The 26211-nt window shown below is 39.9% G+C and overlaps 1 protein-coding gene across 1 annotated transcript; it reads right to left on the minus strand.

The window, feature by feature from the left end:
* Nucleotides 1-7851: 7851 nt before the first annotated feature.
* On the minus strand, nt 7852-20223 carry BET1 (Bet1 golgi vesicular membrane trafficking protein). The gene is made up of 4 exons (XM_005308558.5): nt 20055-20223; nt 12747-12862; nt 10772-10828; nt 7852-9548 (listed from the first exon to the last, which is right to left on the minus strand). Exons 1-4 carry the CDS (start codon nt 20071-20073, stop codon nt 9393-9395), a joined length of 348 nt encoding a protein of 115 aa, XP_005308615.1. The 5' UTR covers nt 20074-20223; the 3' UTR covers nt 7852-9392.
* Nucleotides 20224-26211: the final 5988 nt, after the last annotated feature.

Consider the following 26211-nt stretch of genomic DNA (forward strand, 5'->3'; position numbering starts at 1 on the left):
ATTTTTTTCTTTCTCTCTAAATATATCAGTCCATTAATATTTGCTCACTATGAATATTGATTCATCAATGTCAGTTACACTCATTGGAATTGTTTAAACTTGATTAAATATGTTTAACAGTACCGTAAATTGTAATTGCTTTAAAGCACAAATATGTGACAAATGAAATTTGATTGGACAAATTAGCATAATTTGTTACAGAAGTCCCTGACATGAAATGTAAAGCTGCTTGCAATACATGTAAAGTTTAGACCTTAGTCCATCCTGTGCTTTGCTGCACATTGGGCTACCCATATTTGCCATCCTTGCCTGTTAACTGCCCTTCTCTCCAAATCTTCCCATTTCATGTTGAGGTGCTTGATGTCATTCAGAACTGTTCGTTTCCATGTTATTCGCAGTCTTCCTCTCTTTCTTCTTGCGTTTTCTGGCTTCCATTCAAGGGCGGTATTTGGTAAGCATTCTTTTTCCATTCTCAGCACATGTCCCAGCCACTGATGTCTTCTCTTGTACATTATTTGTGAGAGGGTACCTTGTCCAGTAATTTTTCTGCTTTCTTCATTCGTCTTCCTATCTCTATATGTTGTTTCCCAATATTCTTCTCAGACATTTGTGATGAAATGCATCCAGCTTTTGTGTATTTTTCTTGGTAAGTTGCCATGTCTCACTGCTATATGTTGTGATGGTGGTAACAGTTGCTTTGTACACATTCAATTTTGTCTTGAGGGAGATTTTTTGAGTTGCCAGATGTTTTTGAGTCTTCCAAATGCAGTGTTTGCCTTCCCGGTTCTTATTATTTCCTCTCAACTAGTACCATCTTGGCTGATGGTACTTCCAAGATACGCAAAATTGTCCACCTTCTCCAGTTTCTCGTCTTCAATTTTGATTTCTGTCCCTACAGTCCCCATTAACATGACTTTACATTTCTTTGCATTGTATCTCAAACCTGTCTTCTCCATTACTTCTTTTACTTGGTTTGTGCATTTTTGTAGTCCGCTGGCAATAAATGTAAAGTTTAGTTTTACATTATACTTGCATTGAATCAAAATTAGTCTTTACATTTATTTCAACCTTATCTGTACCTTCAAAATTGACTTTGGTCATTCCTCCCATCACTTTTAGATGAGAACAAAGCCTTTTAAATGAAAAAAAAAAATCACAGCTGTCAAAACCATCTTACTGCAAAAAAAAAAATGCTTTTGATGGGATTACTCCTCATTAACATGGAGAATTTTCACAGTTTAGTGATAAATCATAAAGTATGTTTTAAGGAATCTCCACAGCACTGTGGGGTTAATTCTTTAAAGCAGATATTTCCTTTAAGTATCATGACAGCTAATATAAAAGTACATTGCAACTTGAAATACTTGCATTACTTGTACAGTAAAATATCATTTGCATTAAGTGCAAGAGCCATTACTAAAATTACTAATGTTAAAAAATCCCAACACCACAACAATTTAAATTTAGAAACAAAAGCAAAGATAATTACAATATACTTTGTAGAACTGTGTGAACAACGGACATTTTGGTTTGCTGGCAGTTCTGAAAACGAAAACAAAAAAATAAAAATATTTTGAGTTGAATCAAACATTTTTGTTTGATCCAAAAAAAATGTTGAATTTAACATTTCTTTTTTAATAAAATTAAAGGAAATTTCAAATAGTTGTTTCAAACTGAAATATTTAGTTTAAAAAATGTCAGAACAAAACTCGGGTTTTCTTTTTGCCAAAACAATTTGCTGAAATCAATGCAAATTCACAAAGTGTTGTGGTCAACCCAAATCTGCACTTTTCACCAATAGTTTTGATTGAAAAATGTTACTCAGCTCTAATACGTGTGAATTTGACAAAATACTAATGAGTGTACTAAAGTTTTCGTATAGCACCCACCTCTGTAGTGAATAAATGCAGAGTATTGTATGACCATAAGACCATATCATAGCACTCAAATATTTGCTGATATAGGGAGACACTAACATTTTTGGTATGAATTATAAAGTATTCTAAGTAATTATATTTTGTTGTATCTAAAGCTATCCAGAGGCCAATGCTTATTTCTGAGTGGAATAAATGGGCCCAGAAAGTCACAGGTGTTAGTGATCTTGTCATTGTACAACACTAAACAGTTAAAAATGGTTTAGGCCAAGGGTTGAGCAGAGACCTCAGCCAACATGTCAACAACCACCATTAAAAAGCTATCCTTTTATTAAAGATACAGAAAAGGAAATGATAGAGATTTGAAATGTAAAGCATTAAGTAAGGTTTTCATTTTAACACTATCCCTTTCTATTTAGCTGCAGACCGTTTTATAAAGAATGCACCTGGTTTGACAATCTTTTAGATGGTATTAAAAAGATGGTAACAACTGTTCTTTTTTAGGGAAAAGAGAAAAAATTACTGGAGACAGGGGTGGAGCTGTAAAAGTCTGATCCCACTTCAAGACAAAACACACACAAAAGAGGAGAAAAACAATGACGGGAAAATAGAGTTTCTGTTACTAGTGTTTGCTGCTGGAGAAAGACAGGTACAGCATAGTCTTATCGAGCCACTCGGACAACTTTTAGCAACATTAGGCTGTTAGGGCATTCTTCTTGATTGTCTCTGGCTTTACCGCAGTGCTGCAAAAGATGCAGTTGTTTGGCTGGCTAAGCCCAACTCTTATTAAACAAAAGGTGGAAAGAGAAGGAAAAAGGACAAACCAGAGAAGGAGTTAGAGCAGAAACCCAAGTATTACATTCCAGCTGGTGGTCAGGATTTAGTCAGATCTGGTGGAAGTGACAATATCCTCTGGGTTTTCCTTTGGGCTGGGTTGGTCAGGACATCTCTCATGCTCAAGATGATGAAGACTTAGTGCTATCACAATGAATCTTGCGGCCCGAGAAGCCTGTGAAGGTGGCAGCCAGGATGGTAAAGCTCACTCCTTTCAGTCCACCCGTCTTCCACAATTGGAATTCTCCCCCACCCCCAAAGTCTTTAAGGAACCCAAAAGGGGATAATAGGAAGATTAGCCCATCTTTCCTTATTTTGTCCACCAACTAGGCCTAGTTTTTTACACCCATTTTGATCCATTAATTTCTTATTCCATTTGCTTTTTCTTACCAGTCATCACCTTAGCAATCCTTGGGTGGTACAAGAATACCCTTTTGTTTAGACTAATTCAATGTAACTTCTGCTGACTTTCCAAAGTTATTTTATGTTAACAGGCTGAGTTGGACTTTTGTTATCTTGAACAACTTAAGAGTCCAGGCCTCTGCACAATAGGGGCTGAAATACATACTCTCCCCCAAATAGTCTCCTTACATCTAGTATCCTCTATATAGTGAAATATTCCTCAAGAAAGGGTAATTCCATTTCTACAGACGTTCTGTCTCAACCTTTTCCAAATGAATGGCTGGGATTCTGAGTCAAATCTTCACACTGCACATTTACTTCTGTTAAAAGGCCAACACTTCATCTATTGTTCATCTTTATATATTTAAAATGCACTGGTAAAACCTACTGAAACACATAATTTGTAACCTACAGCCTTCTATATGAGCTGCACTATCTTAACTGTATCCCAGCCCAATAGTTTCAGGCTATGAGAGATATCAAAATAACTTAAAGCCATTAAAGTTGAGGCGCTCTAGTGTGATTAAAAAATAAATTTACCCTTTTCACACCTCATTTCTCAGAGATGCATCATTTAAAGTACCCCATACTGATGCTATAGAAGTATAGTACCAGAAATCTCTGGTTGGAGAGAGGAAAACCATGAAGGTCTCATGCATTCCAAGGACTCAAGCCATCCCTGTACTACTTATACATTATACAAAACTTTTTTTTTTCTGATGCAGCATATGGAGAACTTTGGCAACCATAGCCAATTAAAGGAGTTTGTTTTTCCCCCCTCTGTGACAGGTTCTCCCCAGGGTGTCACCTGGAACTGGGATACCACTGAGCTCTCTGACCCACCAGCCAGGGCTCCCTCTCACACTGTGCTGCTGTGACAAGCTGCAGCCACGCTCCCAGTCTTACACTTCCCCCAGCATACACACAGGTAGGGACACACCCGCGGCAATTACATGCAGGCTCTCTGACTAGCCACTGCATGAACCAACAGTAGAAAGGCTAAAGCCAAGCTAACTCAGCTACCCAGGCACGCACCCACTCTGGAGCATAAACCCCAAATTATACCATCTTGCACTGCACAGGGAACTGTACAGCGTAAACTCAGAGTTTTACCCCCCCTCCCCGCCCCCGTCTCCCCAATGTGGAGAGGAATATGCAACAGCCCCTCTGAGCTAAGATTCCCACACACTTCACTCCAAACTCACTGGTTGAGATAAAGCAAAAACAAGTCTCTTTACTACAAAAGATTTTAAATGATTATAAATTATAGCAAACAGATCAAAGCAGATTACCTAGTAAATAAACAAAAATAGAAACGAAGTCTAAGGGCAGGTCTACACTACCCGCCTGAATCGGCGGGTAGAAATTGATCTCTCGGGGATCGAATTATCGCATCTCGTTGGGACGCGACAATCGATCCCCGAATCGACGCTTGTACTCCACCAGCGGAGGTAGAAGTAAGCGCCATCGACGGGGGAGCCGCGGAGGTCGATTTGCCGCCGTCCTCACAGTGGGGTAAGTCGGTTCCAATACGTCAAATTCAGCTACGCTATTCACGTAGCTGAATTTGCGTATCTTAAATAGACCCCTACCCCCCGTATTGAGGACGTAACCTTAGATACTAGAAAGATAGGATATGAATTAGCAAATTCTCACTCTGGCTGGTGATACAAGCAGGCTGCAGATTCTTAAGGGGCAAGCTGCGCTTGCTTTACAGCTTGGAATCCTCAAGTCTTTCATACACAGACTAGAAATTCCTTTAGCCTGTGTCCAGCACTTTCCCCAGTTCAATCATTGTTTCTCAGGTGTTTCCAGGGATCTTCTTGGGTGGGGAATGAAGAACAACAGATGATGTCACTCCCTGCCTTAAATAGCTTTAGCATATGGTGGGAACCCTTTGTTTCAAAACTTAGTCCCCAGACCAGTTTGTGGAAAAATACTGACATCCCAAGATGGATTCTGGAATCATGTGGCCTCGTCACATGTCCTTGTAGAGTCATAGCAGCCATTACTTATAGGCTGTCTGGAGTGTTCCCTGGAAAGCTCACCAGGTGGGAGATAAGCTTCTCCTAAGGCCTATTGTTTTCCTTCATGGCTCACTGCCCTGAATAAGCCCTTCCCAACCAGCTATCTAGACTGAAAACATCTTGTCTAGTGGATGTTACCCAAATGTAACTCCATTTGAAGTACAGATATACAGTATTTATAACTTCAGATACAAAAATGATACATGCATACAAATGGGATAATCATATTCAGCAAATCATAGCTTTTCTAATGACATCCTACGTGACCCTTTTGCATAAAATACATCATAATTATGCTATAATCATATCATCATCCTATCACTATGAAGAATATGGGGTGCAGTGTCACACCCTCCTTCACATTTTACTGTTCCTTCATGCTTAAAGATACCCTCACTTTTCTCCAAAGATTGTTTCTGCATTCAAAGTATCAGATCTATTTTTCCTGGAAAACTAATTAGGTTGTAATATCAAGAAAAGGCTAAAACTCGAGCTACAGTTTCCCCAGAAATCAAGGGTTAGGGAGATTGAGTCTTTCATAGAAATACCTTTTACTCACCCGTTGAGGTTTAAAACCTACACCTCAAAATCCTGTCAATTTTAAACAATCTAAGACAATCAAACAGAGGCAGATTTTATTATCTGAGGATTCCCACAAAGGCTGAGAAAGGGCAAGAATAAACTAAAGCAAGTACTAGTGTACACATCGGTGTTAGTGCAACACTTTCGGGCAAGGGCAGAAAACAAATATACCAACATTCATTCAAGCGTAGTTCAATTATGCTATGGATTGCATACACAATGAGTCCCTGCCATATAGGTAGTTGTATACACTAGGCACCAGGAGAAACAAATAAAGTAGTCCATGTAGTGAAACTGTTCAGATACTGTTTGATAACCAAAAGGAGACACTGCAGGAGGTGGAGGTGGAGGCGGAGGCGGCGGCGGCGGCTGCGCTGCAAGAGGGGGAGGGATAGTTCAGTGGTTTGAGCATTGGCCTGCTAACCCCAGGGTTGTGAGTTCAATCCTTGCGGGGGCCACTTAGCGATCTGGGGCAAAATCAGTACTTGGTCCTGCTAGCGAAGGCAGGGGGACTGGACTCAATGACCTTTCAAGATCCCTTCCAGTTCTAGGAGGTAGGATATCTCTATTAATTTTAAAAAAAAAATTGGGGAAGGGCTATGTTAGCCCTAGAATGATAAAGGCCCTTTCCCCTATAAACTTAGGGGTTACCTCAGTGCAACTAGGGACACCTTAGTTCAATTAAGGGCTGCCTGAGACAATTATAAACCCCTCTTCTGGTGAGAGAGGGGGCAGAGAGACAAGTTGTTGCATGGCTAGTGGTAGCCAGAAGATAGGTTTCTCCAGGGTGAGAGGCTGCTCTCCTCCTGGCAAGGGAAACAACTAAACTGAATGCCTATTTAGGGGAAGGATTGGTACCCCGGGGCCAATAACAGGACAACACCCGCAGAGAGGGGATAGGAAAAGGTATTCCTCCTGTATTTTGTGTTTGTGAATTTGTTTCTTTTGTTTGGAGCACTCTTTGGGCCTGCCCCAAAGCCTTCCTTGAAAAAACTGATAAATAAAAAGGGAAAGAAACACTGTCAAGAGTGAGGCTGATTTACTCCAGGCCCTGCCACCTGCAAAGGGGAAGCACTAAGCCTGGCAAGACAGATGAGGTGCAAAATTCTGGAGGTCAGAGGCAATGTATTCAGATTAATGCTTGTAGTATCTCAGCTTGGGGGGCAACGCTCACTCCCAAAGACTACAATATCTACAAATGGAATAGTGAGTGTACTTTAATTCCTGAAGGCAGATTTATGTTAAAAATGGAGGGTTCCTTGGACAGAGGCCCATTGCAATATACCTACAGTGATATAAACAGCAATCCTTTAAAGGAGGAGGATGTGTTACATAAGAGTCAGTATTTCAAGCACATTTTGTTTGTGTCAATTTTTTTTAGAAGTTTGACAACAAAAATTTTTCAAGTCTACTTAAACTATAGTAGATGAATTCTTTTGCAGACTATCTAGAATTAGGTCACTTCAGACATGGTAGATAAGAAAAACACAATCAAGTTGCCAAATATGGATTATAAAAGTCAGGGCCGGCTCTAGGCACCAGCCGACCAAGCACGTGCTTGAGGCGGCACCTCAGAAAGGTTGGCCAATGTTGGGGTGGTCGGGGGCGCTCGAGGGATAAAAAAACGTTTTTTGTTTTTGTTTCAGCCGGGCAGCGCAGGGGTGTTTTGGCGGCACTGCACTGGTGCGGGGGGCGAGGGCTTCGGTGGCACGGTGCAGCACTCAGGGAGTTTGGCCGGCCCAGCGCAGCGCTCAGGGCGGGGGTTTGGGCGGCCCCGCGCAGTGCTGGGGGGCGGGGGGGTGTTACGGTGGAGCGGCGCTCTTCTTTTTTGCCTGGGGCGGCAAAAAAGTTAGAGCCGGCCCTGATAAAAGTAACTTCCCGCCAGACTAATACTAGTATGATACTTAAATATTCAGAATGCACCTCAGTTAACCAGTTGTTTAAGTTATTTGTTTTCCAAGCAAGAGTAGTTACATCATTAAATGCTGCTGTTTAAAATATTGAATACGGATTCTAACATTATTTTAAAATCAGCACTTTTGAAAAACATCTTCGTATTTTATGCGAGGAAAAATTACGTAAGATGGAACAAACCTGCCATCTATTTTCAGGAACAAATCCATATGCCTAAGAAATATACCACAGACATGCTTTATTTTTTACACTTTGTAATGGGGTAGAGTACTACAAGTCATGGCAACATATTGCATTAATAGTGAGTCTAGAAAATTTAGGCAAGGCATAGTTTTCTTTTCGATAACACTTCAATCTCTAGAAAATGGTTTCTATTTTGTATGCTGCATTTAACAGTGTAATAATTGCTAGTCAACAATTTATCTTTATGAATAACCAAAACTAAGGCTTAATCTTAATAAATAAAAGTACCTCTAACAAAAGAGGTAATTAGTGCTATCTTGCATCATAATACTCTCCAGTATAAGAGCTTATAAATCTGGTTTCACATTTCAAAATAATGCTAAGTAGCTTTAAGAGGTCATTAACTGACAGAAATGTACGAAGGGTAAAAACCCCAGTGATTCAATAGAATCAGTAAGTTTTAAGTACTTAAATATAAAATGTAATGGAAAGATGCTAGGCAAATATTTGCATCTTGTCCATGCTGGTTGCCCAAACTATCAAAAGGCATTTGATTATACTGAATACATCTTAGGGCTTGTCTACATGTGCAATGTTCCTTGATCTGCACCACTATAGCACTTCAGTGTGGACATTACCTATGCACCGCTATGGGGTTCTCCTGTCAGCATAGGTAATCTACCTCCCCAAGAGGTGGAAGCTAGGTCAACAGAAGAATGCTTCCATCCACCTAATGCTGTCTATAGCAGAGGTTAGGTTTGCATAGCTATGTGTCTCAGGGATGAAGATTTTTCCACACCTCTGAGAAACATAGCTATCTTGCTGTAAGTTCCCAGCGTAGACCAGCCCTTAGCATTACTTGGTCTCAAATTAAAATTAACCAACGTTCTTCCAGTTTAGGTCAGTTAATTCCTCCTTAAACTGCAAGGTGTTTTTTTTTTTTTATTTCATTTTTAAATTCTAAGCCATGATACTTATAGAAACTTGCCAACCCCGACCCAAAGCATTACAAGTATGACGGTACTGTACTTGTAGTTTCAGGTGGTTTAATCTATGTTACAATAACTCTGTTTTGAAAAAGCACAAGCCTTTTTCATACTTCTATAATCTGCAAATTGCTACAAGCCTGATCCTGAGGTCCTTGCTCAGGATCAGGCCCTAATTTTGTTTATAATTTTTTTTACTACTTTATTAAAAAAGTGAAACCCATTAAAGGAAATTCAAAGTTAAAGGTTCAAATTTTGTCCTGGCAGGGCATGTTTTTAATTTTTGTTCGTTTGTTTTGCATTTCCAAAGATATTTCCCCAAGAGTAACTTGAGCCAAGATGTAAATATGCACAAGGTAGTAGATAACATTTGTTAACCCCAGAAAACAGGGGATATGATAAGAAAGCTTCTGGAATGGTAAACATCAAGACAAAATATACATAACAAATGCACTGATATCTAATATAATTTACAATAACCATTTAGCCATATTTATCAACAGAGTATGTAAATTTAAGGTCTGTCCTCACAAATTAAGACCATTTTGTAATTCTGTTGAAGTGGCACAAAAAACTGGATATAATTTGCATCATCTCAGTTTAATAATCCAGTAAATTACAAAAAAGACAAAGAGTGCAAAGAGCATCATGTAGCACAATAGTTTTGTCTGGCTCCCTCTGGAGAGTGTTTTCAGTCTGCCCATAGTCGCATCTAGAAATCCACCTGTAGAATCAAAGTCAGAGTCCTACGAAAGAGGAGAACATATAGAGAATCATTCTAAGAAAATAATACCTCACTACAATGGACTATGCACATTCACTTCTTGCATTTGTCTTTTCTTCCTATATTTAGACTATTAAAAAACATTTCAAACCAGCATATGAACAGGCAGTTACATCTTGCTAGCCTATAACAAAGAGAAGTCCTCCTTTCATGTCCATTGCATCCGATTACCTGTTTTCAGGTACATCTTGCACAAGTAACCAATTTTCTGATTTTCTTGTTTTTGCTTCTCTTCTCCATTTTTTTAAATCAATTCTAGCACTGACATGCCTCCTGTACAGGTTTGTCAAAGCTATACTTTAATTCCTATTGCATGTTTGCTTTAATAGAGCAGAAATAATTAGACTCATCTGGGACCTACAAATTTTGACTGCTCCTTTAGAAGTTATATTCATACAAAGGACATGTCTACACTTACTGGGGATCAACACTGCTGCAGGAGGTCTAGTGAAGACCTGTTAAAATCAACCACAGAGCACTCTCCGGTTGACTCTGGTACTCCACTGGAACGAGAAGATTAAAGTAAGAGATGCAGCACAATGCAGACACTGCAATAAGGGCTGGTCCACACTGGGGCAGGTGATCGATCTAGGAAATGCAACTTCAGCTACAAGAAGAGCGTAGCTGAAGTCGACGTTTCCTAGATCGAACTAAGTTTACTTACTGCGGGTCCATGCGGCGCAGGCAAGCTCCCCCGTCGACAGCGCTTCCTCCTCTCGGCGAGCAGGAGTTCCGCAGTCGACGAGGGAGCACTTCTGGGATCGATTTATCGCGTCCAGATGAGATGCGATAAATCGATCCCAGAAGATCGATCTCTATCCGCCGAATCGGGCGGGTAGTGTGGACCTACCCTAAGTCGACCTAAACTACGTCGACTCCAGCTACATTATTCACGTAGCTGGAGTAGTGTAACTTAGGTCAAATTACCCCGGTAGCGTAGACAAGGCCAAAGTGTTTATATGAGGAAGCACTGCTGCTATAGAAATAGTAGCTAATGGTCAATTTGGAGGCTAGAACTGTTTCTCCCTTTTGTCCCTATAATAAAGTAATTAACATTTTTGTGGTATGATATAACATAAGGGATAAATTCTTAGTCCCATCACTTAATATAAAAAATGCCAACTATAAACAAGCATATGTATATATCACTGTAAAAATTCATAAGATTAGTTGCTACATACTTACCATGTCGGATAACATTTTATTCTGATTTTTAACTTCTGTTCCAATTTCAATGGAAAGCTATAAAAGAAGTGAGCATTACCATTACTTATATTATTTGAGTCCTATAAACCAGATTTGACATTATATACTGGGCGAAGTCATTCTGAAAGTATCTGTTGTGTCATCGCCAGTTTTTTTCTAGATGTAGTAACGTGGATGCTATATTTTGAAAGAGACTAGAGAAAAACACCTAGGAAGGAAATTGTGCACAAGTGCAATAAATAAGCTCCTCAGCTCTGAGACACTTGTTACTTTACACCATTCTCCTACAGCAAAGCAGCTCTAACCTGAATGCATCTCACTGACGTGCACAGATCCTCTTCTGGTGATGTAGTGCCACCACCGCATCTACATTTATGTTGTATTAGTTTATGACAAGAACATATACAGCCTAGGACTGGCATTATTTTATGGTACACATTTTTCTCCAGATTTTTTTTTTAAGTTCTCTATAAAGATTGACTCTGGAATCAAATATTCAGAATAGAGCAAAGGTGTTTATAGTCTTTTCCCTATTTTTCTCATTTTACTAAGAACCACTCTTCACAGTAGAAGGAGACATAGCATGAATTACCAGAAACTTAAAAGATATGGGTCAAATTTACATAGCAATAAGCTACTCAAGGGTGCAGTTATCAGGCTATTGGTACACTGCTTGGATGACTGAATGTACTGTGTGTTCCTGGCTCTCAGTGCACCTGAAGTATATGGCAATGACCTGACTAATGTACACCCTGGAGTAGCTTATTGTGATATTATTAACACAGACATGTTGACAGCAGAATTTCAAACTTTCCTACCTGGGGCCACCCAAATGACCTACTTTTTTGTGTTATGATCCCACTCCCATGGTCTTTTGCTGTTTTTGTATGAGGGTACTGTGTAGATGATTCTAAGTGGCACTTATCAGGAGTACAGCATGGTGCTAGCAGCAGGGAAGGTGGTTAGGAGTGACAAGCTGTGAGAGCAGAAATCAGAGCTTCTCCTTCCCTCACTCCACTAGATCTTAGCAGTCACTGTATTTTTGTGATTTTACTTCAAAACCCAAACCACCACTTGTGATGCAACCTCTAGTTCAAAGTATGATTTAAGATGACAGCATTTATTTAAGCTAATCTGTCTCTATGCTTGTCTAATTGGAACTGAATAGCTTAATTATGAGCAACAGTCTAGCAATAAGATTGTAAGGGCTTTGATTCTGTAAAATTCATTGCCTTGCACCACATCTCTAGAAACGGCACCTATAGGGAGGGCTCCAAAATGTTTAACAGGTCTTGGAATGGACTAACTATTGGAAAAATGAAATTTCTAGTTGAGTAAAGTGGACTCCCGGGGTTTTGGTTAGAAAAAAGTTTAAAAATACTGTCTCTAGAATGAGTTAAAATTCCCTAGGCAAGACGTTTCTTCTTTTGAGGAAATCAGGATGTTACTTCTTATTCCATATTATAAATTCATAAATAGATGTAGTAAAAGTTGTCCAAACCTCAACTTGAAGGACTTGATTGTCCTTCAACTACTGTCTCTGCTAAGTACAAGTAGTCTAATTCCTTAAGTTAACAGGAAGAAACAAACAAACACAAATTGGTTGCCAGGTCATTTACTGAGCTAAACCCAGGCTTCTAGTTTCCCTGGCCAGTGTGATTCATACTCAAGAAAATGACTCCTAGAGTTGAGAATAAGTAGTAGGTATAGACTCTGCTGTCCTCAACAGGCAAGTAGCTTCATGATTAGCCAAAAAGGACAGCTGGAGCTAAAATCTAATTAAAGAGGAAATCAGCTACACGAATGAATGCACTGTGCTTTTTGACTGGCAATATTTTTTTCTTGTATTCAATTTACGTTCTAAACTTTTACTCTAATGCTGCTTCACTGGTTCATAAGATTTTGTGCACTTAATTCACTTCAAGTGATGATGCCACTATAATTATATACTTACTGATTTTATGGCAGAGACTTTTGTACGCAGACTTTCAGTTAACCTTTCATTTTCTTCTTCGTGTACACTATACCCACTATTGGTATAGCCATAGTTACCAGTAGCTACTCCTTCACCTTTAAAAAAAAAAAAAGATACCAGTAAATCAGGTTTACAGACAGGAAACACCATCCAAGCAAAATACAGTATCATGGGGTCCCAGTCCATTTATGGTTACAAATGCATCCCTTGTGCATCCCTGCAGCATCCTCAAGAATGAGCAAGAGACGTTAACATACACAAATTCTCTCAGGAATTTAGAACATTGAGTTTAGCTTTCAATTCAGAAATCGGGAAATTAAAAGGTTCTTTGGTAACCTTGATTTAACTAAATCATATATCATGACCCAATTTTGCCCTCAGATACAGTAAATTTTTGTATTCTCTAAGGAAGAGAGCCTGAATGGTAAAAGGCTGAAAGTAGCAGCGAGTCCATTGTATATTAAAGTACACATTCCCAACTATGCCGTATGTGGAATACAGGAGTTAAGGTTACTCAGTAAGAGTCTTCATAGTTTTGACTTTGGAATGTTTACATTGTAACCTGTTATATTAAATATAGGTTTTAATGTCCCTTTAGTTTATAAAAAGGGGAAAGGATTAACATACAGACTGCATAATCAGAGTTTTACTCATGTGTCTACCAGCAAGAGACCTCTGCCTTGCAGTGGGATGCTGCACTTGGCAAGTCATCTACTAGTTGGATGAAGGAGCTTCAGAGCTGCTACCCAGGTTGTCAACTGGCAGATGACTGACCAGTAGAGGAGAGTCAGTGCCAAAATCATCAGTTTAGTATGCTCACCCCCTCCCACCTCTAATAAAGGGACTGTCCAACCAGCAGCTAAACAACATACTGGGAGAGGGATGCACCGTGATCCCTGCATTCTCTCTCTCTTCCCCCCCCCCCCCACCCCCCCCCACCCCCCCACCCCAGTACTCAAAACAAAAGCAGTCTAGCTTTGCAGGCTAAGAGGAACAGCAGGGCGAAGCAGGCCACAAGTAGAAGACATATCAAGGGAGGTGGCTGGGTAAAAGACCGAGTTTCCAGGATTGGGAAAGAGAATGATGAAGTAAAACGGGGGGAGTGGGGGGGGGGGGGGAGAAAACCTGTTAAACTTTAGAGTAGAGATTGTATTTACTTTCAGCTAGCAATCTAGTTCCTATCATAATTTATCACTAGTACCTACAAATTTCAAATCACACTAAAACTGTTTGAATCCCCTCGACAAATTAATTCTCTCAGTTCATCTTTGAAAAGGTTTTGAGAGAGAGGAGACAGAGCAGTCATATCCACAAAACAAGAATAATGCATTGATATTATCTGACTGATTTCACACTGTACCATATACAATAGAGGCATACACAGGAACACAGGATAACTAGATAACTGATATTATGGATTTATGATATTCCATAATACCAAGGTGGTTTTTTGTTTGTTGGGTGGGGTTTTTTTTTTTTAAATATACAGATGCAGAATAAAAATAATTTTTTTTTCACAAGTTGGCTTAATGACAAGTTTTCAGTAAGGATGAATGAACTGGAAAGCTTCCATTTTACTATCATGTTACTCAAAAATGGGAAAATTGATCTTTTTCTTTTAATTTTTTTCCAGTCAGATTTGGATTAAGACCAAATATGGAAAATTGGCTCAAAAGGAACCTTTTCGCAGAGTTACAAGCATGTGCAAAATATGAGATTATAATTGAAGTAACCTTATGATATTCATTACTAAGTGAATATTATAGTAGGGATATGTTTACAATGGACTTTGATAATCTGTAGCTTGGAGCCAAAGTCCAGTAGTTATACATCAAAGGTCATTGCAAGAGGCAGTCTTTTACAAATGGAACAAGCATTCCCAGCCTTTTAAATAAGCAAACCCCATATTTACATAAACCACAACTTCAAGCGGGAATGGGGTTGTCAGACAGGTATGGAAGAAGTACAAAGGGCAGACTTTTGAAGTTTAAGATAAATCAATGCCGTGTGTGTACTGTCCCACAACATTGTGTGCGGTCATTATGGTAATAAGCAGTATACAGTAAGCACCACTGTGTAATAGGCAGCTAAAGAAGGGACAGGTGGCTGGAAGCAATGGCAGAAATTCTAGAAATTGTAAGTATTTATAAGAATAGAAGAATTTACCTAGACAACCTCTCTCAATGTGCCTCAATCTGAGGGGGACTGGGTAGGCAAGTAGAAACTGAATAGACTAAATAAAACAGATTTCTCCTAAAATAAAATGTAAGAGTCTGTCAAGAGTTGTGAACTAGGAAGATAGAGGATTCACACTCATCTTAGAGTGCACAAAAATTGTTTTTTTGGATTCTTTAAAATCAAATAGTCTATTGACTGAAACCATCTACTGAAATGATAGAGCACAAAGTTTAATAACTCTAAGCAAGCAGGACATTTTTTAATGTCATCATAATAGCGATGTAGCCACATGATCAATTTCAGTCACTTTGTCTGGCCTTCTAATAGCTTTTCAACATCAATTTCATTCAGGAACAATCTGTTAGTCTGGTACCAAAAAGATGGCAAATACTATAGGAAACGCTGAAAAGCAAGGCACTGAATTTTATCAATTTGCAACCTCCTTTTTATGTTGAACACTACCTTCAATGTACCACAAAATGAGCAATTAGGAGAAGTGTCTGAAGCACTTCAACCTTAGTATACCCATCCAGACATATTTAAACTTGTAGGTCTTGCAAGTGAAGAAAGGGGGAAAATTTAAAGAATCAGTATTATAGAGTGAGCTGGTAACCACCCCTATATTTTAATTACTTTGACATCAATAGTCTAATATGACCCAGGAATGGGTACAAACATCCACTCAGGGAAAGTATGTTCCCATTTAATACTGATCCCATGTCTGAATAGAAAATCAAAGAATACTGTCTGAATTAATCCTAAACTTCTGATGCATGGGTCACATGATATATATCTTGTTGATGAAGTATTAATTCCTACCAATCCTACAATGTATTTTGGAAGCTCAAAGTTCTTTTACTATCACCATCAACACCATGGTTGATTGACTGAAAGAGGAGGATGCCCAAATTTCCCAAAGACTCTGTGGAATTCAAGAACAGTATTTATATTTGCACCAAACTACCATAAATGTTAAAATGTATAATGAGCACAAACTTTTTAAAAAGCATGAGTTTTAATCAGAGGCGGGGTGGATAAAAATCAATGGTTTTTTAAAAGAAAAAAAATTAGATTTTTTTGATAAAATGCGTTTTGAGGAAAAAACCTATCTAAAGATAATTTTAATTAATATATATTATAGCTCAAAGATATGTCATCATGGAATAGGGATTATAAATTCTAATTCTATACTATGAGACAATATATTCATGTATGTTTAAGAAAAGTTTTGTAAATGAGTTCCAATAAGTTCATTGATTAGGGACCCTATTTTATGGGGTTCCACAGGCTTCGGTCCAGATTATTTAGGTTAATCTTTCTATCTACCCAATGGGACTCAGTGCTCAGTTTAGAAGATACCATCAGAGATGCTTATTTTTGCAGTTCTCAAACTGGATTTGTGTCTCCAGAGGTAACAAGCATGTTAACAGCAAAAATGTTTGTAAATAAATAAATAATATATAGAGGTGAGAAATAACAGACCTCAACTCCATTGTTCCTCTGCAAATTTGTGTACACACAGTCAATCCCCTACCTCTCTTTGAAAGTTTCAAAACATTCAATAAATAGAAGATTGTTGGGGGCAGCATAGATCTGGACAAGGAGAAGAAGTCTGGAGATAAACGTGAGAAGTGAGGGACATACGCTTGTTTTGTTAAAATATTATATGTTTGCTGTTGAAGAAAAAAATCCAGAATACTTAACGTTGTTGTTTTAGTTAAATAAAACAATTTAAATGTCTGTCTGGTGATGTTCTCCTCCTAATACAGCATGGCAAGAAAATCCTCCAAATATTAATGATTAACCTGTTGAACTGGAGATATTTATGAAGTCATTGGAAGGTGAACTATCTGCTTCAATTACCTTTGGTAAATTAAATAACCAAAGAATCATTCATTTTCTGCTATAGCTGTAAAACTAATCTGAAAAGTTTTCAAAATAGTGTGTACCTTCTAAAAATGAAACCTACATCTATCTCTGAGTTATGTGAAGAATATGTATTAAGGTTATAACAACCAACAAGAATGCACTTTTATGTAGAAATCTATGATTAAATTGAGTCTTCTTGACTAGTGATTTAAATCAAATCTACCCTGATCAGAGGACCAGAGGGAGAGGCACTAAACTTTTTTTTTTTTTTTTTTTTTTCCAAAGCAACTAGAAGGTGTGTTTGGAGGGATCTGACACTACAAGCTGACCATTCCTTCAATGGAAATCTGATTTGATTTAATTAAAGAACTAGACCCACACAACAAAACCTGAAAGAATTCAGAAGCAGCTATGAAACCTATTACTTAACTAACATGACTAATCCCAAGCACAAAGAAGCGTCAGAAACATGGCTGATAGAAAAAATGTTGTTATTCTCTTCTAGCATTTAAAAGTAAAGATCAAGATTTCTACCCCAAATCTTGTTTGCAGAGTACGTTGTATCATGCCGTTGCATCATAATTAAGGCTCTGTGTTTGTCATGGAGGTCGCGGAAGTCACAGATTCCTTGACTTCCTGAGACCTCTGAGACTTCTGCAGTGGCCAGTATGGCTGATCCCAGGGCCAGCTGCACAGGCAGCCCTGGGGACAGCCACACAGGCTGCTTTGGGAGCGGCCTCGCAGCCAGCCACTGCTGGAGTGGTCCCAACCCCAGAAACAGCCGCACCAGCCGCTGCTCTGGCGGCCCCAGGGACCACCCAAGCGCTTTCCTGCCCCAGCTGCTGGTGCCGCAGGCTCCCCTCTGCAGAACCCCCACCACCCACCCCCAAGATTCAATAGGGGATATTTATGATATAAGTCACGGACAGGTCACAGGCCGTGATTTTTTGTTTCTTGCCCATGACCTGTATATGACTTTTACTACAAATACCCATGATTAAATCATAGCCTTAATCATAATGGAAGACTGGAAATAAAATAATAGTCCTAGATCAGTTGAATTCTGTACATTTAAAAAAATATTGTTGGTATTGCAGTAGTATCTAAGGCCATATTTGCACTATATGCTTCTTTTGACAGTGTGTAGAGTATGTACTAAGGTGGCCCCCCAACCCGCAGCACAAGTTTAAATAGCAGTGTAGACGGTGAGGCACAGCTTAGGTGAGTAGAGTACAGACATCCCTGAATGGTCAGGGTATGAACTCAGGTACATATCCTACATGGCTCTCTCCTTCCCCAAGCCATGCCTTCCTGTCTACACTGCTCTTTTTAGTCATGCAGTGTCCCACTGGAGACTTTCCCTTTCCCTGCCACAAGAAAACACACCAGCAGTGGGTAAAGGCTCTGGCAGGGGGAGGCAGCAGGGAAAGGTTCTGGCAGAGGGGAAAAGGTTCCAGCAACTCCCCACTTCTAGAACCTTTCCTCACTTCAGGTAAGGACTCCAGCAAAGGGGAGGCAGCAGGAAAAGGGAAAGGTGCTGCCAGAACCTTGCCCTGCTGCAGATAAGGATTCTGGCGGCAGGGTAAGGGTCCAGCAGCAGCAAAAGGCTCTGGCAACTCCCCACCACAGGTAAAGACTCTGGCAGCGGAGAGCCTTTCCTCACTGCAATGAAAGGCTTGGGGACCTGCTGAAGTCTTTCCATGCTGCCCCCACCAGTCTTTCATTGACATGTAGCTACACACTGCAGTATGGACACAACCTGCTTTTCACTGCACCATGTAGCTACACATACCCTTCACAGTGCGTAGTGTAGACATAGCCTAAGGCCTCCAGTCAGGAATCAGGGCTCTGTTGTGCTACTCATGATAGAAACACATAACAAAAAGATGGTCTACTATGGCCCAAAGAACTAAGTCTACGGCCTTATCTACACTTAGAATGTATACTAGCATAGCGATTTCAGTCAGGAGTGTAGAGATAAAATCTACACACTTGGTGACATAGCTCTGCTGACAAACCCCCCGCCCCCCCAGTATATACACAGCAAAGGTAAAGTCATGAAAGGAAGTAGTGTTTTTAGACCTGCCAAATTCATGTTTGTTGGCATTGCTGAGTCTACCCTAGTAGCCTACGTAACAGAGTCTGTTTTACTACATTCTGAATGGTTTGGTCAAAACTAATAGATCCTAACTACTTAGTAGATTGGGTAATTATTTTATTCTTGTATTTTATTTACATAATTAAAGTTTTGTCAATTTGGACTATGTTTTTTCTCATTTACTTAACTTTTTCCCACCATTATGGGGAAAATCACAACCTTACACAGTAGTGAAAGGACTTAACTGCAATGTGCTGTACAAGTAATAGTGCCTGCCCCAGAGAGCAACATGTTCATAACTTCCCATACTCCCTTTTACAGAATCCTTCCAATGGCCAGCATTCTTGTCACCCAACATTGAACGGGTTATTTCCAAGCCACACTATAGACACATCTGAAAGATTGATGCCAGCTGCAGAAGTAGCCTGTCTTCAGGCAGGAAATGAAGGGCAACAAACAGCTACATATAAATTTACAAATACGTTTTTCAAGTCAAGGCTCTAAAACAGAGTCCATGAGCTTAGTACTAGCATGCTACAAAACAAAAAAGCAAAAATAAAAGCAGCAATTTAAATTTATCTTCTTTCACTTTCTGTCATCATCAGCAGGTTGGAGGATGATCTCTACCACAGATTTACATGTGGGTCCTGACATGACTCAGACCTCCCACTTTCTGTAAATAACAATCGATTGCTGAAGGGTATTGAGAGAAACTCTGAAACAACGACAACATTCAATTACTGGGGGGTAAAGGAAAGCAGCAGCTGGAGTGGGGTGAGTCTGATAAACTATGATCAGCGAGGTGGAAAGGAAAGTGCCCCAGGGGCTTCCCCTAAGAAGTAGCTCAGCGCTGGGATGGTGTCTCGCTTCTGCAGCCTCCTCTCAGTGCCACTGACTTCACAGGGGGCGCAACCCCCCGGCGGGGGTAACCGCGCTGGAGTTTAGCCAGACACTAGTTCAGGCCACGGGTAAGGAGGCCACAGAAACGATTCACGCATCATTTCCACCTCCTTGCACGGCCCGGTCCCGCCTCCGGCCACCCCCCAACTCCCGCTCCCCGACCGCCCCGCTCTTCTCTGCCCCGATCAGCCCTGTAAAGCCCGGGCCCCTCCCCGGCTCTCCCGCCGCCGCCCCCCGCTTACCCAGCCCAGCGCGCCTCATCCCTGCGGCGGGATGGGCAGGGGACCGGCTCCCCCACCCGCTGAGGAAGCGGCTCTGCGCGTCAGCGGCCAAGCTCCGGCTTCCGGGCCCTCCTCAGTCACCAGTCACCCCAAACGCCACGACATCGCTACCCCACAGCCCTCTGGGTAATGCAGTTCCTCCACGTGCGGGGCCCTTCCGGCCGAGCGCGGGGCCTCCTGGGTAGTGTAGTTAAGAATAAAAAAATAACATATGGAGCTAGACCAGAGGTTCCCAAACTTATTTGGCCTACCACCCCCTTTTCAGAAAAAAAAAATACTCAGCGCCCCCCCCTGGAAATTTACCTTTTTTAAGCGAACAAACAGAAAGATGCAGTGACAAATTTGCGTTCTTTTATGTATCTATATTTCTACCTACGTCCTACAATATAATAAAGAAAGATGTGTTATTAGAATATCGCCCACGACATCAGGTATACAGTGGTTTTTGCGTAGGACGGCAAAAGACAACCAAACTAAAATACTAATGAAACTAATAAACTGGGTTTTGTTCTTTGCTCAGCATTAGATATATGTATTTGATATTAAATTGTCAAATATCATACTAAATGTATCAAGAAATAATTAATTTAAAAATAATCAATATGCAACTAAAAATCCGTTAATAGTTTTAATTTAGTTTGCCCTTATTTAAATAATTGTTCCTTATTAACACACGCCTTATTTACCAGTTAACACAGATGATTCGATAGATATAAATAAATGTTAATAGTTGTTTTTTACGATTTCATTCCCGTTTTCGTTAATATTGTAATAAAAAATATGACAAATATATTGACTGTACACTTCAAATAGTACTGTACCGACACAAGCCTGTTACGATTTTATTATTAGTAAGCACTAGAGACACAGAAACGTACGGTAGATATGTAAGAAAATGTATAAAAATACTCACGTGTAAATTGCTGTTTTATTGAAACAACAATAATACAATTTGCTTTGTATGTGATCCGTAAAGATCGAAGGTATCGAATATAAATAATTTTTTAAATACTTATTGCACTGTTTCTGAATTGTGTAAAAAGCAGTTAACAATAATCTAAATTAGATTTCATACATGTCGCCTATTTATAGTATCGTATTGTAAACAAGTCATTACACGCACATATTTCTGCCGATGCATGCTGGACTTCCCGACAATGCATGACACGCTCGCCTGCCAACTCTTGCTTGTTAAGAGCTGTTGGCGGACTTGACACCTGATCCATTATAATTTGTGAATTTATTTGGAAAATAAAGTAATCACTACAACTTTAACTCTGTTACACAACAGATGAAACATGTACGAACGGTTTTTCAAAATTTTCTTATATTCTCTTCTTTCTTTATGCTTCCACCGCCCCCTTATTTTTATTCAACGCCCCCCAATTGCACCCGAGGCTACTACTGCCCCCCTGGATTGTTCCAGCGCCCCCCAGGGGGCGGTATCGCCCACTTTGGGAACCTCTGAGCTAGACCTATCTCATAGAGCTGGAAGGGACCCTGAGAGGTCATTGAGTCCTGCCCCCTGCCTTCACTAGCAGGACCAAGTACTGATTTTGCCCCAGCTCCCTTAGTGGCCCCCTCAAGGATTGAATTCACAACACTGCCTTTAGCAGGCATATGCTCAAACCACTGAGCTATCCCTCCCCCTTGCATAGCAGCTGGTTTAATCTCATTTGAAGTTAAGTGATTTCCTGGTACTTGAGTTTAAAGAAAATACTTTTATGAAGCTTATTTATAGATTCTCCTAATTTAAGTGAGGCATTTACTAGAAAAAAAAGGCAGCTACACTGGGTTCTCTAATTCTATAGGAGACTGGCATCCTACGTTATTTTTATTTATTATTTGTATTGCAGTTGCCTTTAGAAGTCCTAGTCATGAACCAGAGCCCTGCTGTGCTAGATACTATACAACTGCATGGCAGAAAGATAGTCCCTGTCCCAAGGAGCTTGCAATTCACGTATAAGAGGAGACAATGTGATTACAGACAAACCTGGGTGCATAATTAGACAATATTGGTCAGTATGATAGGCAGTGGGTCTTAGCAAACCAGCTGCCATCCTATATACAATTGCTTTAAAATAAATCATTCTCCTTTTGTGACAGGAAAACCCTGGTGACTTCCAGCATTTCCTTTTTCTCTGCCTATCAGTTGAACAGATCTGTCAGCTACAGTGTAGCCTGATTTTAGCACATCTTTAAGATGAATATGGAAAAGACGTGTATTTACTTTCTTTGCATGTAGAATTATTACATGATTTATATGTAGAAGTAATATTGATTTAAGCTTTCCCTTCCCAAGCACTAGAGTGTAGATTTAAATTTATGAAACAAAAGCCCACCCTAGCTATAGTGTTTGCTTGTAATTTCTTGCCATCTCTCTCTAATAGTCAAGCCATTCTTTACCTCATTTTGGAAACACATAATCAGAATAGGGAGCCTTGTGCCCATCTGAGTTGTGTTCCTTTCTGCAGGTGTACAGCATGTACACAACACCAGCAGGATTAGAGGGAGGCAGTGAAGGTGGCAATTTAGGAGGGGGCAAAGTAAAGAATGAAGGAGAAAGCAAAGCAGGAGAAAAAAATTAATTTTTCACCCTGTCCAGTACAATCTCCCTTCAGCAGCAGGCAATTGTCCATAAAACCTTATCTGAAATGCTACAGCTCTTATTATTTACTCTATGTATATCTATGCTGCCCATTATTTTAGTGTCTAGGTTTCATCTACATCAGTCCAGGAAAACTTATGAGTTCCTTTAGGAAAGGGGATAGTTTTCTCATACTGCTTTCCCCACTTCCATCCAGATCAAAGGTGCTTATTTGTGAGAAAAACTTTTAGATACTTTACTATGCAGAGTTCACAGGTGGGGCCATTCCCCAACTTGGTTGTTAAACAAAAGGTTTTTTTAAGGAAGTGATCCAGGACGCATTTCTTTAAGTGGCAAGATTTGGATTTAGCTTCATCTCTGGCAGTTGTGAAATCCATAGCTAAGGGCCATATTCTGAGAGAATCTTATTCCTGCCCCTTGCAAATTTGAACCATCAGTAATAACATTTTCTTCCATGGTGGGTTGCAGAGTGACAATCTCTGTGGAAGTGCCTCAAACTCTAAAACAGAGAGTGAATTCTGGCCGCCACTGACATCAGTGGCAAAACTTATTTTCTCTTCAATGCGACCAGAAGTTCACCCAAAGTCTTTTGCTATGCAATATAACCCCACTTACATTTTTCTTTTATATTGTGCATGATTTGTCTGCTCTGTGATGAGGATTTCCTGGCTCTTTGTGATATTTCTTTATGACATATTTCCCATGACTTGTTTCTCTATCTTCCTTATTTTAGGTAGAAAAGGTAGATTTGTGCCATCATGTCCATAACATGCTTATAACATCTTGTAACCATTTATTAATTCTATAAACCATTTATAAATGGAATGATTATATCAAGTGTGACCAGTAGGTACTCTACATTTTCTTATAGCATAAAGTAGTGAATAAGATGTTTTATCATACAATGAATGTGTATTTCACTTTGTATTTTTTCTAATTTTATTGTGGTTATATTGTTTAATACACCTCTCTGCACCTTTTCCAATTCTAATACATCTTTTTTGAGATGGGGTGACCAGAACTGCAAACAGTATTCAAGGTGTGGGTGAACCCTGGACTTGTATAGCGGCATTATGGTATTTTCTGCTTTATTAGCTATCCCTTTCCTAATGGTTCCTAACATTCTGTTTGCGTTTTTGACTGCCGCTGCACATTGAGTGGATGTTTTCAGAGAACTATCCATGATGATTCCAAGATCTCTTTCTTGGGTGGAGAATATAGTGACCAGATAGCCTTCTTATAACTGAAGTATTGTTCATTTTAACAATAGGAACAAAGCATGTAGGGCTTGTCTACATAGCAAATTACTGCCTGGCAAACTGGGTTGTGAATTTACAGCATGGGAGCTTGACACACAATAATATCCTGTGTGGACGCTGCTACAGCACAGTGAAAGTCCTGGAGTCTGGCTCAGCATCCTACACTAAGTTCTCCATATATATGTAATCTGTGACTTTTGCCATCTTACATGCATGGTTTTCTTATCTATAGGCTTATCACCCCCGATGGTAGCTTAGGCAGGCTTGGCTTCTTCAGACACTTAGTGGATGTCTGTCTTAGTTTGCTTCCCTGGACATCTGAACAGCTACCCCCTTCTTGAGAGGGAGTCCCTTTTTATACTAGTCATTCGTTCTTTTTCTAGATCTCAAGCTTTGATCCTGTTTGTCACAACCTGCTCTGTAAATTGGCTGGGGCCAGGGAGTAGAATCTTCACAGCTAATAGTTCAGGCATTGTCTCTTAATAACCCTTAAATACTTACTAGGCAGTAGCTTATCTTGAGCCTTTGCTTCCTTCTTGCTTGGTTTTCCTTGCAGCCTCCTATTAAACTAAATACCCCCAATAACCAGGTCAACATGCAGAATTCACAAATTATTACAAATCAACTCCACTTCTGTCACAATCCCTACCAGTAAAGTAAAGAAAAGAAAAGGGAATAGCCCAAAAAGGGCCTATTCAGTTGAACTTGTAACAAACTATTAGAAAATCAGAAATCCGAATATGATCATCATCATCATTTATCATTGCATAAAAAGATTGAGATATTTTGGTTACTTCAGTATTTTTAAAACAGTTTTTCACAATCTTCTTGATTAAAACCCACAGCTTCCCAGAATTACAAGCTGTGATAACAACCTAATGAATTGTCACCATATGTTGACATAATTAGAAAGCTGTAAAGCTGGTACTGTATGATATTATGTGTTTGCACCTAATTTTTCAGTGTCTGCTGTTAAAATATTAAGTGACTTTTTTTTCTTTAAAAAAGCCTGGCCAGTGATCCAATAGGTGATTCATTAGTGCAATTAGGTAACAGCAGATTGTGGATATTTATAAATAGAATCCATTACATCAGCCACATAAAAACAGGATTAGCATCAGACAATCTTCCAAGTTAACGAACAATATTTCCAAAAGGGATAATGTGACCATCTTTCCTCAGCATCCTGTTAACATCTTGTGCCCATACTAATTACTCTTGGGGGAATTCTGCACCAAAAAAATTAAAAATTCTGCACACCATTTAAAAATTCTGCGTATTTTATTTGTCAAAATAACACAATATGGTAAGGCCATTTTCAATTATTTCAGTAATTTATTTCAAAATGCCCGTTGACAAGCATGTCTAACAATACAGACAACAAAAAATATTCAGGAAATGTTTTTTGACAGATTCTTTACTAGACATATTAATACAGAACTTTGACTAAAAATTCATTTAAACTTCAAAACAGAAACATGTTTCTCGTGCCCTTCAGAAGCTGCGCAAAGGCTTGGGGAAGTCAGGTTTAATGGAGGAGCTGAGGGAGAAGAAAGTCATTGCTGGGAAGGAACCTGGGAGTGAACTTGGAGGGTTGTTGGGTGTGGGTTGGAGATGTATGGGACAGGGTTTTTTTGCAGGGAGCGGGGAGGGATTGTTGGGGAGCCTCTACCATGCAGACCCTGGCTGACCTCTACCCTTTCCCATTCAATCAGGCACATCTTCTCCTGCCCCCATGTGTCCCTGCACCCCTCCTCCCCCATGTGTCCATGCCGTCCCCACTCAGCTCCCCATTTTCCCCCCATTCTCATGTGTCCCTGCACCTCCCGTGTCCCTGCACCCCCTCAGCCACCCCTCCATTCCCATCCCCATGTGTCCCTGCAACCCCCTCCCATTCAGCACCTGGTTCAATGCTGTCACCCCACTAACTCCTGTGCTCCCACCCCAGTCTGTCTCTCCCGCCCCACTAGCCCTTCTGAACCCCATCTATGTGACTCCATCGAAGTCTCATGTGTCCCACTCTGTCCGTGTCCCCCCCACATATCCCATTCTTCCTCACCTATGTGTTCTGGTGCCACAGCAGCCCGGGGTGCACGAAAGGTGTAATGTATTTTCTGCAGAGAAAAAAAATCTACAGGGGCATGAATTCTGCATATGCGCAGTGGCACAGAATTCCCACAGGCGTAACTTATGTTACTTGACAATTATGAATACACAAATTGCTTGGGGCAGCAGAATGAAGTCAGTCAAA

The sequence above is a fragment of the Chrysemys picta genome, chromosome 2, assembly GCF_011386835.1.
Source record: "Chrysemys picta bellii isolate R12L10 chromosome 2, ASM1138683v2, whole genome shotgun sequence".
NCBI lineage: Eukaryota > Metazoa > Chordata > Testudines > Emydidae > Chrysemys > Chrysemys picta.

Excerpts from the sequence above, each read along its gene's own strand:
- BET1 (XM_005308558.5), bottom strand. Across the intron at positions 10,829-12,746 it reads AAGTCTCTGCCATAAAATCA|CTTTCCATTGAAATTGGAAC; the intron begins GTAAGTATATAA and ends CTTCTTTTATAG. Across the intron at positions 9,549-10,771 it reads ATAAAATGTTATCCGACATG|GACTCTGACTTTGATTCTAC; the intron begins GTAAGTATGTAG and ends CCTCTTTCGTAG.